The sequence below is a fragment of the Myotis brandtii genome, unplaced genomic scaffold (assembly GCF_000412655.1).
Source record: "Myotis brandtii unplaced genomic scaffold, ASM41265v1 scaffold71, whole genome shotgun sequence".
Taxonomy (NCBI): Eukaryota; Metazoa; Chordata; class Mammalia; order Chiroptera; family Vespertilionidae; genus Myotis; species Myotis brandtii.
The window spans coordinates 4,578,106-4,596,963 of record NW_005370787.1 but is presented as its reverse complement, the minus strand read 5'-3'; the positions used below and the strand labels follow the sequence as shown (position 1 = coordinate 4,596,963).

At 33.4% G+C, this 18,858-nt stretch overlaps 1 protein-coding gene across 2 annotated transcripts in view; it reads left to right on the top strand.

The window, feature by feature from the left end:
• Positions 1–18,858, top strand: part of GPC5 (glypican 5) — a 1,292,453-nt gene that overhangs the window by 659,896 nt on the left and 613,699 nt on the right. For both annotated transcript variants that reach the window (XM_014530085.1, XM_014530084.1), the window contains exon 7: positions 9,734–9,890. In XM_014530085.1, the coding sequence (XP_014385571.1) occupies positions 9,734–9,890 (157 nt within the window). The remainder of the gene's footprint in view (positions 1–9,733; positions 9,891–18,858) is intronic.

Here is an 18,858-nt window from a genome sequence, read left to right as displayed (position 1 = left end):
GGGACTACCCATGCATGAATTCGTGCACTGGGCCTCTAGTTGGTTAATAAAATTATATAGGTTTCAGATGAACAATTCTATAATACATCATCTGTATATTTATTGTGTGTTCACCACCCAAAGTCAAGTCTCCTTACATCACCACTTATTCCCCCTAAAGATAAACCTTCTTCCACCTCCCCCTGTTCTCTTTTCCTGCTGGTAGTCACCATACTGTTGTCTGTCTATGAGTTGTTTGTCTTTGCTTAATTCCATCACCTTTTTCACCCAGTCCCCCAACCACCTCCCCTCTGACAGCTGTCAGTCTATTCTCTGTATCTATGAGTTTGTGGGCTTTTTAAGGTCTCATTTAAAATATGTTACAGAGGTAGTTTAAAAATACATTGAGAAATTTTGAGTCAGAGTTCTAATTTTAAAATGTTTTGAACTGTTGATTTCCTATTTCCCATATATTTCTTTATAGGTTTCAGTTAAATTTATGAAACTGCATATACTAATTGCTTTGTAACAAAATTAAATTCATACATATGTGTATATTTGTATGGATATACAGGGTGGGGAAAAATAGGTTTACCGTTGGTCCTATAGAAAATAATTTAATAATTAATTATACAAGAATAAACTATTTCATGTACTCACAAATGTAAACCTATTTTGCCCCACCCTACATAGAGATTTTTTTTCAGGCTCTTCTTAAAATGTATTCTTTAGAGATGTTTCATTAAAAAATAAACTTACAGGGTTTTTTTTCTATTTCTTTAGTTATCTGTTTTGAAATTTCTGTCAACATTTTGATTTTCACTTACATATTTCCATCAATAGTATGAATTCATAAAAAAGCAGATTTTACCATGTCTATGTTTGAATTATTGACTAGAGGTACATATATGATGACTAAGAGTTTCTAAATACCTTCGCTTCTTATATATCTGTATAAATTATTGTAAGAGGATCGAGGAAATGTTTTAGAGATATATCATTATATATAAGATTTGGAAGCACATTCAATTGCACTCATGTTTAGAGATTTTTGAATTTGATGAATATGTTTCTCTTTCACAGTAAACACGTTGTGTATGTGAGCCACCTATTGCCAGAATTTATTGGTTTGAAAGGCTATTGCAACCATGGAATAGTGCCAGTTAATAAAAAGCAAATTGAGTCTACTGAGAGATTAATTCCCCAGCTGAAAGAAATACATTTGCCTTAGAGTCATCATATATTCTACCCACCAAAATCATTCTCCAAGATAGCATCCCTAATGAGCTTCCTAAACCAATTAAACATAAGCAGGAAGCATCCGTCATCAAAAATGACTATTTTCAGCTAATCAGCTAAAGGCATATACTGCATGGCATTAGGAACACCCTAACATTTGTTTTTGTTTTCACTCTACTCTCACTTTGTTTACTTCTCAATTTTATGGGTGCAGTGTCTTGCACAGACACTCTAAATGAGCATATTGCTTTAAAGGTCATAAAGTGCCTCCCTTGCATTATTATTCAGTAGAATAAAATGAGTTTTAATGGGCTTACGTGATTTGCTTAAAGGCACACAATGTGTGGCTGGGACTCAAATCATACCCTTTATTATAATTGTGCTAGAAATGCACAAGTATTTATCAGCTTTCTACCCTTCATGACAGGGTTCAAGTGTTCAAAATGACATCATTCAAGGTAGTATGAAGATGAAGGGGGACATTTTTACTCCCATATGTTCCCTCCTTCAAAGACAGAATCAGCAATACCATTTCTTCCTGGTTATAATGATAATAATGAACACTTGAAGTATGCTAGCAGTTTACATAATTGAACCAAAATAATAACTCACAAAAATCTTTCAAATAAATATATTTTCCCCCAATTTACAGATGCAAAAGAGGTAAGCCCAGAGAAGTAATGTTAAATCATTTGAAGTTTTAAGTTTTGAAAAATTCTTATATGTTCTATATTTTATGAATATATTCAACAGTTATTCATGTATGTGGGGAAAATGAAGAGATATTTGTAACAGGATGTGGTATGAGTGTGTCTGTTGTAATATTACTTATTTTCATGTGACATTTATAGAAATTGGCTTCATTATCATTCTATGGTCATTTTGTTTGTGAATGTTCCTTTAAATGTGCACATGTGGAAACCCTTTTGTTTTATTAAAGACATATGAGGAGGGCTCCTCTTTGATGGAAGTGGTTTCAGAGTAGAATGTGAAATAACACTTGCTATTTGTGTGAAGCCAAAAGTTGGCGGGGGGGGGCGATGGGAGGGGACGGGGGTGATTTGCATGCTGTCTCTAAGAGACATTGGGGGAGGAGAGGACTGGAAAGGACTGGTCCTCCCTGAAAGAAAGGGGGAGGATTTCATTACCTGATGACCCAAATTCTGAAGCTAAAGTTCCCTTCATACCCTAAAAAAATAATATTTTTGCACAAATCAATTATTTGAAAAATATTTTTACATATTCATTTTAAAAGGTAATTAAAACTTCCCTTTTCTTTCTAGTTTATAGGAATTTATATGGCAAATAGATATGTTTGGGAAATATTTCTTGATATGATATTTTAATGTCAAATTTTTGTTTAAATAACTTCTTAGATCTTTCAAATAAATATTTTTTCTCCCAATTTACAGATGCAAAACATGTTTCCAGTTACTCAGGAATGAGATTGTTTTTAATTTATTTCTTATTAAGGATTAAAGAGAAAAATAATTTAGCAAGATTACAAAACTAAGTCTTTAGTCTATTGCTCCTTTTTATCTGACTTCATATTATTTCTTTTATTTTAATTCTAAATTATTGCATATTCATGAATGCCAAATTGGAAGTACAGTAAGGTATATACTGAGCACTTGTTAAGAACTAAAACATAGTATGAATTCAAAGTTATATGAATGTATATCTTTCAAAACGCATACACATTGTATAGTATGTGCTCAATAGATGTCACTTAATGAATAGTGAATCAATCTTCCAGTCAATAAGCATAAATCCAAAGTTATTCTAGAACATTATGGCCTCCAAAGATTTGAGTAAAAGTGAAAGCCCTTTATTGACTTAGATGTAAAGGGCATTGAAGACAAGGTAAATATAATAAATTATTTTCAAAGTTAAAATAAAGAAATTAAACCTTGTTTATTTAGCATCAACAATGTTGAAATCCCTATGATAATGATGGTGAGTATATGATGATTAAATCATGTTCCCTATGATCAACTTATCCAGCTATATCCGGGATCAATCTGACCCATGCTGTCAGACCCCCAATAATCCTATGTCTCTCTAGTAGGATCAATACTGCTGTCTCCTCTGTATGAAGGTTTTGCCTTACAATGTTCATTTTCTTGCTTCTCAGTTATCATGCATCCACAAATGTTCATTTTAAAACTTAACTTGTAAAAAAAATCCCAATAAATTTCCCATCAACCAAAATAATAGGATTTTCACAGTAAGATCCATATTCAAAATCTCATATTTCCCAATAGCATATGCCCGAGAAAGTTAATTGTCAATGACTGGTACACACATTTAAAAGGTCAGAGAAAAATGTGTGGACTGGAAAAATAAGTTATTTGAGTTAAGCTTAAAATTAGGTATACTGTAATAAGTTGAAGAAGAGCAAAGGGGTTATTCTATGTGAAGAAAAAACAAAAATTGGAAGCGAGGAGAATATAAAACAAGCATAAACAAATTGTTGACTATGCATTCATATAATTTCTGTATGAAAAACACAATGCTGTGTGGCTGAGTTTGGGTACTGGGGGCAGTGGGCAGTGTTTAGACATATTTTCTTTTAAAACTATATCATATATGGGACCTTGACTGGAAGCTAAATTTGAACTTCTTTTTTAGGCTACATTTCCAAAAGTATGTCAATGGAGGAGGGGTTAATTTGCTTATGTAAATTTAGAAAATGAGATGTGAACCTAAACTAAACAAAAGTGCTTCCTGTCAAATTCTTCAGGGATATCAAGAAGGGGCCATGGTATGAATTCCTCAAACATTTTACCACCAGACTTCTTTCTGTGACTCATCTATCTGGACTGATATCTATCCTCCAGGCATGTTGGGAACCAGTGGTTTTTGATAGTAAAGAGTCACAAAGAGTGCTAAGGCAGAGAAATGGCATGGCGCAAGTACTGATTAGGGAGAAATTAGCTGGTGTTAGTAGATGAGAGAGACTGATGTCCACTGCAGAAAAAGGAGTTGGGAGGATAAGTTGTGGTGATGCATTACTAGTGGAGACAAATGGTTCTACTTTAATATACAAAGTGGTAGAGTATGTTTTATATCCGATCCTTACTTAGAAATGAACTACAGGTTAATAAGGGCTATAAACAAAGATGTGAGTGTAATGTGTATACAGATGAGAACACAATTTGTCAGGATGGGTTCCCAGAAAGAGACTAAAAAGTCCCATCCTCCTTCCCCCGTCACCAAGCTACAATCTCTGTGATTTATGCCAGGTAAAATTTACACCTTTTATTTTTATTTTATTTTTAAAAAGAATAAAGGATTTACATTGTTAATTGAAACGTCTTTATTTTTGATGTGAGGAGAAAGATGAGCAAACTCAGAAGAAATCAAAATAGCTTAGTTCAAAAGATGTGAGATTTTCCCAACTGGTGTGGCTCAGTGGTTGAGCATTGACCTAAGAACCAAGCGGTCATGGTTCAATTCCCAGTCAGGGCACATGCCCAGGTTGCTGGCTGGATCCCCAGTGTGGGGATGTGCAGGAGGAAGCCAATCAATGATTTTCTCTCATCATTAATGTTTCTATCTCTCTCTTCCTCTCCCTTCCTCTCTGAAATCAATAAAAATATATTTTTAAAAAGATGTGAGATTTTGAATATGGATCTTACTGTGAAAATCCTATTATTTTAGTTGATAGGAAATTTATTGGGATTTTTTACAAAGTCCGCAGGCCGACGCTCTATCCACTGAGCCAAACCGGTTCTGGCAGGGATATTTCTTTTTTAGTGTAGACATTCATCACTATAAACTTACCCCTTATTTCTATAGAGTAGACCACTAGGGTATAATTCAGTGATGGCGAACCTATGACACGCGTGTCAGAGGTGACACGCGAACTCATTTTTTTTGGTTGATTTTTCTTTGTTAAATGGCATTTAAATATATAAAATAAATATCAAAAATATAAGTCTTTGTTTACTATGGTTGCAAATATCAAAAAAATTTCTATATGTGACACGGCACCAGAGTTAGGTTAGGGTTTTTCAAAATGCTGACATGCCGAGCTCAAAAGGTTCGCCATCACTGTACTAGAGGGAGATGGGATTATTGGAGGCCTGACAGCATGGGTCAGATTGATCCTGGATATAGCTGGATAAGTTGATCATAGGGAACAGCAATTGTATCTCTTGCTCATAGAATTGGAAAAAAGTGAGAGGCATTGAAAAAGGTAGAGAACCTGAAAGATAGAAACTAGGTCAAATCCAATAGCATAATCTTTTCAGTAGGTGTTGTCTTATGAATATGTCGACATTTTATCCTGAGCAATATGTTAGAGAATCAAAAGAGACCAGAAGAAAACATTGCCCAAGAAGTAAGTGGCGGTTAGAGAGTATATTCTTTTTCTGTTGCTGCACAACAAATTACCACACGTTTAGCAGTTTAAGAAAACTTTTATTTATTAATGCATAGGTCCATAGTTTAGAAGTCCAGATGGGCTCGTTGCTCAGGGCTTTCTGCTTAGGGTCTCACAAGCCTCAAGTCAAGTTGTCAGCCAAGCTTGAATCAATTGGAGGGTAAGGGGGAGAATCCTCCTATAGACTCAGCTAAGTTGTTGGTACAATTCAGTTGTAGGACTGAAGGCTGACTTCCTTGCAGGTTGTAAAGTGAATCACTCTCAGCAACTAGAGGTTACTGGAAGTTCAGTTCCTGGCAGCAGGAATCTCTCACAGGTCCTCTCACAACATCCAAGTTAACACCTTCAAGGCCAACAGCCTGATCTCTATAGTCCAATCATCCTTCCTCCCTCCCAAAGCTTCAAATTCTCTGATTTATGATGATAGCCAGGCAAAATTTTCAGCTTTCAAAGAACTCATGTGATTACAGTAGGTCCACCTATAGGGTCTCCCTTTTGATGAACTTATAGTCAACTGAATTATAACCTTAATTACATTAGCAAATTTCCTTTTGCCATGTAATGTAGTGGATATGACAATGACATTATATTCATAGTCCAGGAATGAGAGTGGATCATTTTGGGGCCTATTTTACAATTCTACCCACCACAGATATTTAAATTAAAATATAGTTTTGTATAGTTCTCTCTTTTAAAAATGTGAATTCCTGTGTCTTATAGATGTTTTTTAGATTACTTCAGTGATTTAGAAAAAAAATGTAAAAAACAAAAAAAAGTTTTCTTTAAAACAATGTTATCAATTATCTTTTTATAAGTCACTATAAATAAATGGTTGGTACAATTCAGTTGTAGGACTGAAGGCTGACTTCTTTGCAGGCTGTAAAGTGGATCACTCTCAGCAACTAGAGGTTGCTGGAAGTTCAGTTCCTGGCAGCAGGAATTTGGCAGAATCTCTCACAGGTCCTCTCACAACATCCAAGTTTACACCTTCAAGGTCAACAGCCTGATCTTTATAGTCCAATCATCCTTCCTCCCTCCCAAAGCTTCAAAGTTCTCTGATTTATGCTGATAGCCAGGCAAAATTTTCAGCTTTCAAAGAACTCATGTGATTACAGTAGGTCCACCTATAGGGTCTCCCTTTTGATGAACTTATAGTCAACTGAATTATAACCTTAATTACATTAGCAAATTTCCTTTTGCCATGTAATGTAGTGGATATGACAATGACATTATATTCATAGTCCAGGAATGAGAGTGGATCATCTTGGGGCCTATTTTACAATTCTACCGACCACAGATATTTAAATTAAAATATAGTTTTGTATAGTTCTCTCTTTTAAAAATGTGAATTCCTGTGTCTTATAGATGTTTTTTAGATTCATTCAGTGCTTCAGTGCATGGCTGCCGGCCGCCATCTTGGCTGACAGTTAATTTGCATAATGATATGCTGATTAGCCAATGGGAAGGGTAGTGGTCGTACGCTAATTACCATGTTTCTCTTTTATTAGTGTAGATTACATTAGCAAATTTCCTTTTGCCATGTAATGTAGTGGATATGACAATGACATTATATTCATAGTCCAGGAATGAGAGTGGATCATTTTGGGGCCTATTTTACAATTCTACCCACCACAGATATTTAAATTAAAATATAGTTTTGTATAGTTCTCTCTTTTAAAAATGTGAATTCCTGTGTCTTATAGATGTTTTTTAGATTACTTCAGTGATTTAGAAAAAAAATGTAAAAAACAAAAAAAAGTTTTCTTTAAAACAATGTTATCAATTATCTTTTTATAAGTCACTATAAATAAATGAATAATTCTCTAACAATTAATATATTTAATTGCTTTCAACCAAAACCAATTTCTTAAAATAGTAAGTTTTGATTTACATGCAATATCTTTCCCTTTATATTTTTTATTTTTATTAAAACCACCCCCCCAACCCTCCACTGCTTTCCTACTGTAGTTTGACAATCTGTTCGATGCTGCTCTGCCTCTGTATCTATTTTTGTTCATCAGTTTATAATGTTCGTTATATTCGACAAATGAGTGAGATCATGTGGTATTTTTTAGTTCAAATTTGCTGGGTTGGGTCTTTATGACTTGTATATTGTAGGTGTTGTTCCTAAGATGCCATCTTTGTTTTGCCCAGAAACCAATAAAATATTGTAATAATAATTAGGGAAGTAAAGAGAAAATAAAGTTAAAATGGAAAAGTGTTGAGAAAGAATGTCAGAGCAAAAGGGGATAACACATCACCAGAAAGTTTGATTTTTGTTATACTTATCAGGTAATACTTAGAAATAGTTTAATTTAACTCACCTAATTGAATTCTTTCAATAAATGTGCTGGGGGTGTTTAAGTAATATTGTAATATTGTAATAGAATACATACTAAAGTAGATAATAATAATATATTAATTTTTAATTTCCCAACACTGTGCAAAGTACTTTATGTGTATTTTTTTCTCACAATAAGAAAAATGGCTCAGGCATATCATTGTCCATATTTTAGATATGAGGGAACAAGCAGGTTATTCAGTAATTTATATAATGTCCATTGTCTCATGGTTAATATATGTCAGAATCAGGATTCAAATCTAAGTATGTTAGAACTCAGAGACCAAGGCCTTTATGATTATGCTAAATAACAAATGGCAAATGGTATAAAACAATGCCATTATCCTTCCTTTCTTGTTTTGGATTTTGAATTTGCATGTGCTTTATTATATATCTGTATCTCTCCTGCAAGAAGAAGCACACACATAAGTGCATTAAACATAGTAACTTATTGTTGCCTAAATCCACTTGACCATAAAGGAAGCCCTCTTTTTAAATTAAATATCTATTAATAAATTTGGTAAAATGCTGATGCATAGAAATAAATTCTGATAAGAATTTTAAAAGTATTGCTGTTGTTTTAGCATTTCATTTTTGTTAGAAAAAATACATTTTAAGGAACTGTAATATTTCAGAATTCATGACCTTTTTTTGGAACGCTTATGAATTGTCAAAGTGTAGTTGCTTAGTGTAAATGTTCTTTAAATGCTAAACATATTTGTCTTAGGTATACGAAGAATATTTCACTCTATTTTTTCAATATGAATTTCTTTCCTTGGGTTGTGCATTTAATTAATGTCTGATAATCAATATTATTATATAGAAAATCTCTTAGAAGTAACAACCATAATGCTTTCATAAAGCACCTTGAAAATGTAAATGACCATTAAGTGTTCAGCAGAGGTATATTTCATTCATAATATAGCAGTACCCTCTAGTGCTCATGTCTGGTCATGTGTTCTCCAGAACTGCCTTAGAGGGGTAAATATCATATATTGGATCATTTTACTCAGCTTTTGTGTTAAGTGAAATAGTTTATTATTTATAACATCACCTTTTTTTAAAGGAGTTCAGGCATTTATAATATTATTCAAAAATATTACCAGCACTCTTTTGCTCTAGGGAAAATAGCTATTCCATCTATTTTGCTCATAAAAATAAATGAAATGCTTGAGAACCAAAAAAATTGGTTAAATTTCTTAACTTACTTATAGAAATGGAAGTAGGACTTAAGTCTTTTGTTCCAAGGTTTAGTTCTGTGCTATATGCATTGGACTATGTATTTGATCCAAGAACTAAAGCTAAAAACGTATATGTCTAAAATTCTTTTAACCTTTTTCTGGAAGAATACTACCAGTTTAGTAAAATAATTTTTGAGAAATTTTGGATTGTTGGTTTAAGAAACAGCAGAATATACTGTAATATATTGCAAAGGAAGTTGTGTTGCATTGGAGTTTGATTTATTGCGCTTAAACATTGTTTATTCAGAAACAAAGGATCCTCTTGCCAAACTTTTCATGAGCAAGAAGACCTGGTTTTATTTGATTTCCAAAGCTTTAGCACAGAGCTAATATTCAGATCGTAGCCCTTTTGACTGTAAAACCTTGCACATTATTTATTATTATTTCAGTCGTTTTTGCTTTTCTTATACATTTGATTTAGTACAGTGTCTACACCAAAATAGAACACCCACATAAGAACATAATCCTAATTTCTATATATGTTCCTGAATAGCATTTTTAAATGATTTGAATTTGCTCTTAATATATTTTTTTATTCATATTTAGTTGTTACAGGGTAGGTCACCCAAACCCGACAAGTGGGAAGTTCACCTGGGCAGTGGTGGCGGCGTGGTTGAACAGGTCAGCGGGGACTGTGACGATGAAGATGGTTGTGGGGGATCAGGAAGTGGAGAAGTCAAGAGGACACTAAAAATCACAGACTGTAAGTTATGATTCTAGTACTATTATTAAAGAATCAATTTTGAAATATAGTTAAGGATAATTATTGTTATGAATGTAAAGTAATAATGACAGTAAATAGAAGCATGAAAGAGGAGTTGAAAATGAACCTACTTTTACTTATTTAGGACATACATGCTTGGGGTTTAGTTTATTTTTAACTTATGGCTTTTAAATGGTGGTAACATTTTTGTAGGAGAAATGAGTGAATGATCATCAGTGCTGAGAATTAAAGGTTATAAAGTGAGATCATCCTTAGGGCATGATCAAACTAGTAACTAGTATGGTGGACAATAAATGTATATTGGTGGATAATGTTAAACGAGGATGGCTAAGGCCTATAAATAAATAAATACTTCACTTTAATATTATCATGCCCTAATATCAAACTATTTTATTTAATAGATTTTCATTATAGTCAAATTGCAAATAAATTGGTTAACTATATGTTTGTTATGGTAAAACACACACACACACACACACACACACACACAAACAACTACTTGGATTTAACTCTTATGAATTTGGTTTTCCAAAAATGCTCACCAATCATTCACTTCATTTTGATTGTATGGGCTTGGAAAACACTTCTGGTATAGCTGGACCGATCAATATCACAAAAGATGGAACTGCCAAATTAAACAAAATCACCAAATGAATTTAGTTTCCTTGCGTTAACATACAAAATGAGGAATAGACATTCTCCATTGTTATGTGTATACATTTGTTGACATGGGTGAGACAACCAAAGTCATAAACTGAGAAATGTGTGCAAGTGAATGTACCCAGAGCAGCTAACTTTCAAGTACTCATTTATCTCCGGTCATACCAAAGATAATTGCTTTATAAAGTAATCTCTGGACCTGTGCCTTCTGTGGAGACTGGCCTGACAGTCCCCCTCTAAACCACAACAGGCTATTTTGGGTCTGTTGGACATGTCATGATGGGAGAAGATTTTATTTGCTTTTTATTCTTTTGTAGCATCAATGCCCCATTCCTTCTAGCACCTTATTTATAAGCCAAATTTTGGATAAAGGAGTAGAAGCCAAAAGAGGTGTAAAATCAAAGATAAAAATCAATACAAAGAAATATATTTTTCTGTTAAACAGTAAGAAATTTAACATAGAAGGTAAATGGATTTAGTACACTTGGAGCAGCAACTGAACAAAGGCCACAAAATTTAATATAATTGTATTAATGTAATTAATACAATTTCCTAGTGAAAATTAAATATCTTCTACTTTTGTAGGAACAGATAAGTATATGTGTTTTTGTTATTGGTTTTAATACAGTTTATCACAAGAAGAAAAAATGAAAACAAAATGGTTTTATTAAAAAAATTTTTACTGAGTTAAAATGTCCTCCACTGTATTTTAGAATTATGATACTTATCTATTAGGGTACTACTGAGTAATCTTTCATTTTTATCCTATCCTTAGTACTGATATGTACTATAATTTCATTGCCATTTGAATATTAAGGCATAAAAAGTATTAGAATAAATAGCTTAGGTTGAAATTTCATTCTAATATAGATTGTGAGTATGTGTGTATATACAGAATTAGCAATTTTATAGGAATTTTTCACTCCTGAGCATATTTATAAGCTCAAGAACTTCTTATGTAAAAATGGATAATCCTTTTTGTTTGTTTCACAAGAGAAGTAGAGACAATGGAGGATATTCACCTACTAATAGTTTTCTCACAGATCCATACTTGTCAAGGTGGCAAGAATGAATTTTTACTTCAAAACCCTGTTTTCAATTACTACTGAAATGGACAGGTATGATACAAGCAACTATCCATCAGATCTGGGAAGATTTAAGATATACATTGTTTTCAGCAAAAAAATCCACATCTGCTGTCGATGGCTTGCTGGTTATATTTCTAAGAGTTTATAGCTGTTGCCTTTCAATTTTTAATAAGTGGTTAGGAAGCCACTGTGGATAGCATGCTGAAATAGAGAGGGACAGGGAGAGTAGCAAAGGTAGGTCATATTTCTGTTTTCATAAAGCACTATAATATTTTTCCTGTGTTTGGCTAGTTTGATATGTTGGTAAAGCAAGTTAACACATAGTTTTACATGGTCTTACTGACTTTAAAATATTGTTCTCTAGAAAGCTTACCAGGGCGTTCTTTGTGTTTAGAACTTGAAATACACCATTAGTTCTACCTTACATTGATATTTATTCTTTGTAAAATACAACATAAGTTGAACACAGTCCATTTGCCACCTCAAAAATGAATTTATTTCTTTATATAATTATAAGGAATAATTGTGTCATGTGAATGTAATGATTTTGCTCACTTTGTGCAAATGTCCAGGTTGTTAAATATTTTACTGTCACTTGAATCAATTTTCTATTTCATTTGTATCCCTCCTGTAGACTATTATTAAATGTAAACTGTCATGTTTCTTATAAAACACAGCCATTTATGTAGTGTTCTCACTTAGGAAATTGAAAATATTTTCTTAATTCAGTGGAATGATTTTAAAATTCCAATGTTACAGAAACTTATTTTATATTTTTATTTATTGAATTTGGGTCTTTTACATAGGTATGTATATTTCACTGGTGGCCTGATTCACAGGATTGAAATGGTTTTAAGCCTTCGTTTCAGTTCACCTCTGATACCTGCATCTTTTCAAAGTACCTAATTGACGCAGGTTCTAAACCCCAGTGGAAAAACGTTCTTTTAGCCATAACAAGCTGACTCAGATACCAGGCTTTCAAAAATAGTAGGGTGATTTTAAGTCTTTGAATTGTCTTCACCTTTGCCTGTTGTCATATTCATCATTGCACATATAATATGATGTAGCATGTTTAGCACTTTTTTAATTTTTTTCTTTATTGATTAAGGTATTACATATGTGTCCTTATCGCCCCATTGTCCCCCCACACCCCCACTCATGCCCTCACCCCCCTGGTGTCTGTGTCCATTGGTTAGGCTTATATGCATGCATACAAGTCCTTTGGTTGGTCTCTCCCCCTTACCCCAACGGCGAGGATGTTTAGAACTTTTAAAAACAATTTTACTTTAACTGAGAAATCTGTAAATGACAACTAAGACTGTTAAGTGTGTGTTCATATGACTTATTTCCCAGAGGTGTTCTCAACATGCCTCTGCAGAGTAGTTAGATCTGGGTCTATAGAGACTGGTGTATTCATAGTACCAATTCAGCATTCTGATCCCTAGGCCCTGCTGCATTACCTCTTATTCAGTCACCCAAAGGCTATCTTTCTAAGGACTGTTTCCCATTAGGTTCTTCTTATCTCATGAGACATTCTTCCTCTTCTATTTAATGGGTTCTCCTCATCTTCCCACGTTCTAAATATTTAAAGAATCCAGGACTCAGATCTCAAGCCTTTTGTTGCCTCTATTCTCAACTCTCAACTCTTCCCTGTTCTACAAACTACCCACTGCATCATAACAGCGATAAGGGTATGGTACCCGCCATTGATAGCACTGTCCAGTTTAAAAACATTCCTCTTCTATGTGTTATCTCAGGAAGTAGGCTTAGCAAAACAGAAATTATTAAAGTTCAATGATATTAACTTAGAAATAGAGAGATAATACATTGGAATATCAAGTCACTGAATCTAAAAAAAAAAAATGTTGGTTGATCTTCAATAGCCTAGAATAAATCAAACTCGTTTGTTCTATTGTTTATGTTGTATTTTTGGATTTGTTAGTAACTAACCTTAGAAGAGCCTCTGCCAATGCATCTACATCATGATACTACCAATGACCTTGGAAGAGACTAGTGCATTTCACATGCATAGCACAATAAAAATGATATTTTGTTAGCCACTGAAGAATAATTGTAAATTGACCCTTGAACTATATGCATTTGAACTGTGCAGGTCCATTTATAGGCAGATTTTTTTCAAGAAATACATATAGTACTGTAAATGTATTTATGATTTTCTCAATAACATTTTCTTTTCTCTTCCTTAATTTATTATAAAAATACAGTATATAATACATGTAGCATACAAAATATTTGTTAATCAACTGTTTATATTATTGGTAAAATTTCTGGTCAACAGTAAGCTATTAGTAAGTTTTTAGGAAGTCAAAAGTTATATGTGGATTTTCATGGGGGTTGGTGGCCCTAACCTTCACATTGTTCTAGAATAAACTGTATTTAGTAATATCATAGCCCCCCTTATCCACATACAGTTTTAGGGGGTTCAGTTACCCTTGGTCAACCATGGTCCAAAAATATGAAATGGAAAATGCCAGAAATAATTCATAAATTTTAAATTGCATGCAATTTTGACTAGCATAATGAAATCTCATAGCATAGCACTCTGTCTGATGGGAGACATGAATCATCCTTTTGTCTATTGTATCCACACTGTATATGCTACCCACCATTAGTTACTTACTAGTAGTAGCCAACGTGATGATCAGATTGACTGTTGCAGTATTACGGTGCTTGTGTTTAAGTATCCCTTATACTAGACTAACACTACCTCACAATGCCTATGTCATTCACCTCACTTCATCTCATCACGTAGGCATAGTGTCATCTCACATCATCACAAGAAAGGTGAGTATAGTACAATAAGATATTTTGAGAGAGAGACACCATATCAACATAACTTTTTATAATATATTATGCATTATTCTATTTTATTGTTGTTGTTAATCTCTTACTGCACCTAAGATATAAATTAAACTTTATCATAGGTGTTTATGTATAGGAAAAAAATAGTATATACAGGATGTGGTACTCTGTGGTTTTAGATATCCACAGGAGTCTTCAAATGTATCTTTTGTGGATAAAGTGGGGGGACTTCTGTACAGGATTATAGAGTGAGTGAAAATTCTTGGCTTTCTCTAATTTATTTTCCTGATAAATCACCTTCATTTCAAAATTTCAAGTAGGAATTGAGGTTAGAAAGAACTCAAAAACATACTATCAGTGGCATTTTCTTTAGAAAATGCAATCTTTACTTTTCTTTCCAGAACTACTATAATTATGTATTTATTTATATCATATAAATTATTTTGTATTATTTTATGTTGTCTAGTTGATGATTTTTAAATATAAATACAAATTATTTCAAACAGGTAATGCAAGCATATAAAATGTGTTTCCATTAATAACAGTTCCAAATATGTATATTAAAAGTATGTAGTCTTTTTAAAATTAAAGTTGTATCAAATTTCATTAGAGTGTATTCAGCTTTCTTTGCAAAGTGTTGACAAATCGCCTATTAATGAATTATCCCAAATATAAGAAAAGGTACTGAAAATAACTAAGTAGCTTGTTGTGTTTACCTTATTCAATTACACTAAAAATAAATCATCTTTATAAGGTTACTTAGATTCGAACCTTTGTGACATAGTGAAAATAATCTTGAATAATGACTGTACACTTTGATTTATACAGGGCAGGGCAAAGTATGTTTACAGTTGTTCGTGTGAAAAAAAATAATACCATAATTAATAAAGAATAAACTGTTTCAGGTACTCACATCTATAAACCTACTTTTGCCCTACCCTGTATTATACAAGTGCCCAATACTGAAAGGTTATGTAAAACCCTGCATAATAAATCAGAAAAATTCACAAAGAAACACATCCTCCTCCTGTTAGAATGCCCAAATTGTAAAATTTTGAAGTTGTCGTTCACTGCAGTTTTTACACTAATGATGAAAATTATACTAACTAGAAATGAAGTATACGTTGAAGTTAAATGTATTTCAATTAATATATAATCACTATGAATATTATTCTGATTATACATTTCCATTTTGATCTTTAAATAATTGATACTCATCCTGGCTGATTGCTATTTTGTTAACAAGATTATTTAATGGAATCTGGATATCAATGAATCATCTAAAGTCATTTTTCATTCCCTTGAAAAGTTATATATCACATTCATGAATTTAAATAATAGAATTGAAATAAAAGGGTTTGTCCTTGAATGCCTAAGAAATGATTTTCATTGCTTTGGCTTAGACACAGAACTGATGTTAAATCACTGAGGTGAAAAGGGATGACTTATTAGTGAAAGCTTGAGGAGCCTCCTAGCATGCATTCCAGATCAGCCACCTGTTCCGCAAATCTCATAACTAAATCTATACCCCACCAGAGGACATAAAACAAAGTTATGGTCTGTTTTGACTAGGACAGTGTTAAATGTAACTGGATGATCACTAAAGGAAGAAAAAAATTAAAATTTAAGAGCATATCATCAGATGTATTTTATTATGACTTGCTCAAATTCATATAGGTGACCATAAGCCAAAAAGAAACCATATTTATATTCAGGTCTATTTTTATAACATTCTGTTGCAAACAAACAGAATGCTTACCAAAATTGGTATAGTCTCCCTCAGGATTAATTGCTAAAAGGCATCATGTAGAAACAAGTTGGGTATACTTCCAGCTCTTTAATAACTTCCATACCTCTACTGTGTAGAAAGAATATTTTCATCTAGCTTATTGACCAATTAAGTGCTCACAAACTATAAATAATTAAAATAAATAGTAGAGCATGTGATTTGGGTCCAAAGCTTCTCAAACACTCTTGTGTATACAAGTATGTATGCAAATCTCTCTTGGGGTTCCTGTTAAAAAGCTGAGTATGATACAAGAGATCTGCAGTGGGGCATTCCTTATGTGCTCCCAGAGGAGGGTCTTGCTGCTGGTCGATAGACCATACTGTGAGGAACAAACATGTACGCCTTGTTTATTAAAGCACTTATTTATTAGTATCTCTAAAATAAGTCTCTAGGAAGCAGCATGAAGAACTCTTATAAAACGCTACCTATCTTTGTATATTCGCATTACAAGAAAGCCTTATATGCAATAGGACATTGGGAATATAAAACCATTAGGCTGGGAGTGGTGACTTCTCCTATATGATTTTTGGTAGCAGTTTCAGTTTGATTGTTTTAGCCTTGAGTTTACTTTATCTCTATTTTTAAATGAATTTTTTTCCTTTTTTTATATCTCTAATCTCATTTCTGAATTTTTTCTAATTCTGATTTATGTTATTATTTTATATTATGTTATTTTTAATATTCTTTTCTTAATGCCTTTCAGCTCATTTTGAAGAGGTATATTAAAATTGTGGTCTATACTGGTGAGCTTTCACTGTAGAGAATACTTTTTTATAATCTTAATGGGAGTTGATCACAAACATTTTCTGTTGCTTATTTTTATGTAAATTTATATTTTCTAAATTTCTATAAGGAGGCTTGATTTACTAGTAGATGGATTTTCTAAATTTATTTAGTTCAAGGTCCCACTGTGTTCATGTATTGTTTAAAAAACATGGTGACTTGTTTTCTGAGCTATTCTAGCTTGTCCCCTCCCCTATATTTATTCATATTTTCTCTTTCCTAATTCTCCTTTGCTCTTGTCCCACTAATTCTTGACCCCACTTCCAGCAGTTTCTCTTCGATGTAGATAGACCCTCTCAAGTGTAAGGAAGACTTACCAGATTAGTTTTGAGAGTTTAAAAGGTTTCAGAAGATCCAGCCCCTAAAGCCTTATATCAGGGTCTTCACACTCATCCACTGTTAGAATGAGCACTCTTCTCCCAATTCTCTGCTGTTTTCGATTTGATTTCCAGTGAATACCTGTTGACTATTTTGCATTTGTTTGGTTTCAGCTCTGTAACCTGCTGTGTTGCTTTCAGTGCGTTCTCTGCACATATGATGATAGCATGTAGTTTTATGGTTCTTAGTAGTATGCCCTCATTCATTTGTATTTTGAGGTTCATGAGGGTAACTCATGAGATGGGCTGTACATGGTTTCCATTTCACCATTTAATTGTTCTGTTTATTTCACATAGGGATTTGGGAGTTTCCAAAAGCTATAGTGCAACCACTGCTACTATCTTCCCCAAATATCCCAGATGGTTTTAAATGTTTAAGGAAACACTGATGATCTTTTTTGTCTTTGGTTCTGTTCCTTGACATGCCATGCATGCAATCATACATACATGTATTTTCACATATGTGAAAAATAGCAGTGCTTTTCAAATTTCTATGTCACCAATAGTCTTTCTGCTAATGAAATATACTTCATTTTAATTGACATATGAATATACTATGATGCATTGTCTATTGTTTCCTAATTTAATGATTATAAGCACTGTTACTGGACATCACCTTTATCACTTGAGTATAACTTACTTCAGATAGTAATATTTATCTTCAGAATCATCTTATCAATTACATAAACACTTTAGGTCTATTACAGAGAGGAAGGGAGAGAGATAGAGAGTTAGAAACATCAATGAGAGAGAAACATCGATCAGCTGCCTCCTGCAAACCTCCCATTGGGGATGTGCCCACAACCAAGGTACATGCCCTTGACCGGAATCGAACCTGGGACCTTTCAGTCCGAAGGCCGATGCTCTATCCACTGAGCCAAACCAGTTACAGCGTAGGTCAACTCATTTTTTAATGTTTTTGCCATAATTACATATCCTCAGACTTTTTAAGTTTCCAAACTTTTGGATATAATGATTAAAAAATATATTGTGTGTTCAAGTAAAATTGCACCAGACAGAATTGAATAGTAAAGGAAGTTCTTATTCAAAACTACTAAAATAGGAGTCAAGACTTTGCAATGTAAGGGAGATTGAACTCTACTGAAACAAAATGTGGGATAGTTTTAATTGCTGGGGTGAACCACAGGAAAGGTACTGGGAGAGGGGTGTGTGTGGGGGGAGCCTTTGGTCTATGTGATCAGACCATCTGCTTTTGGCTAATGACACTTATCAAGGTTAGGCTCTTACCCATTCACAGAAATGGACAGATTGAGGCTCTATCTTTCTTTCTTTTTTCATTATTGATTAAGGTATTACATATGTGTCCTTATCACCCCATGTCCCCCCACCCCCCCCACACACACTCATGCCCTCACCCCTCTGGTGTCTGTGTCCATTGGTTAGGCCTATATGCATGCATACAAGTC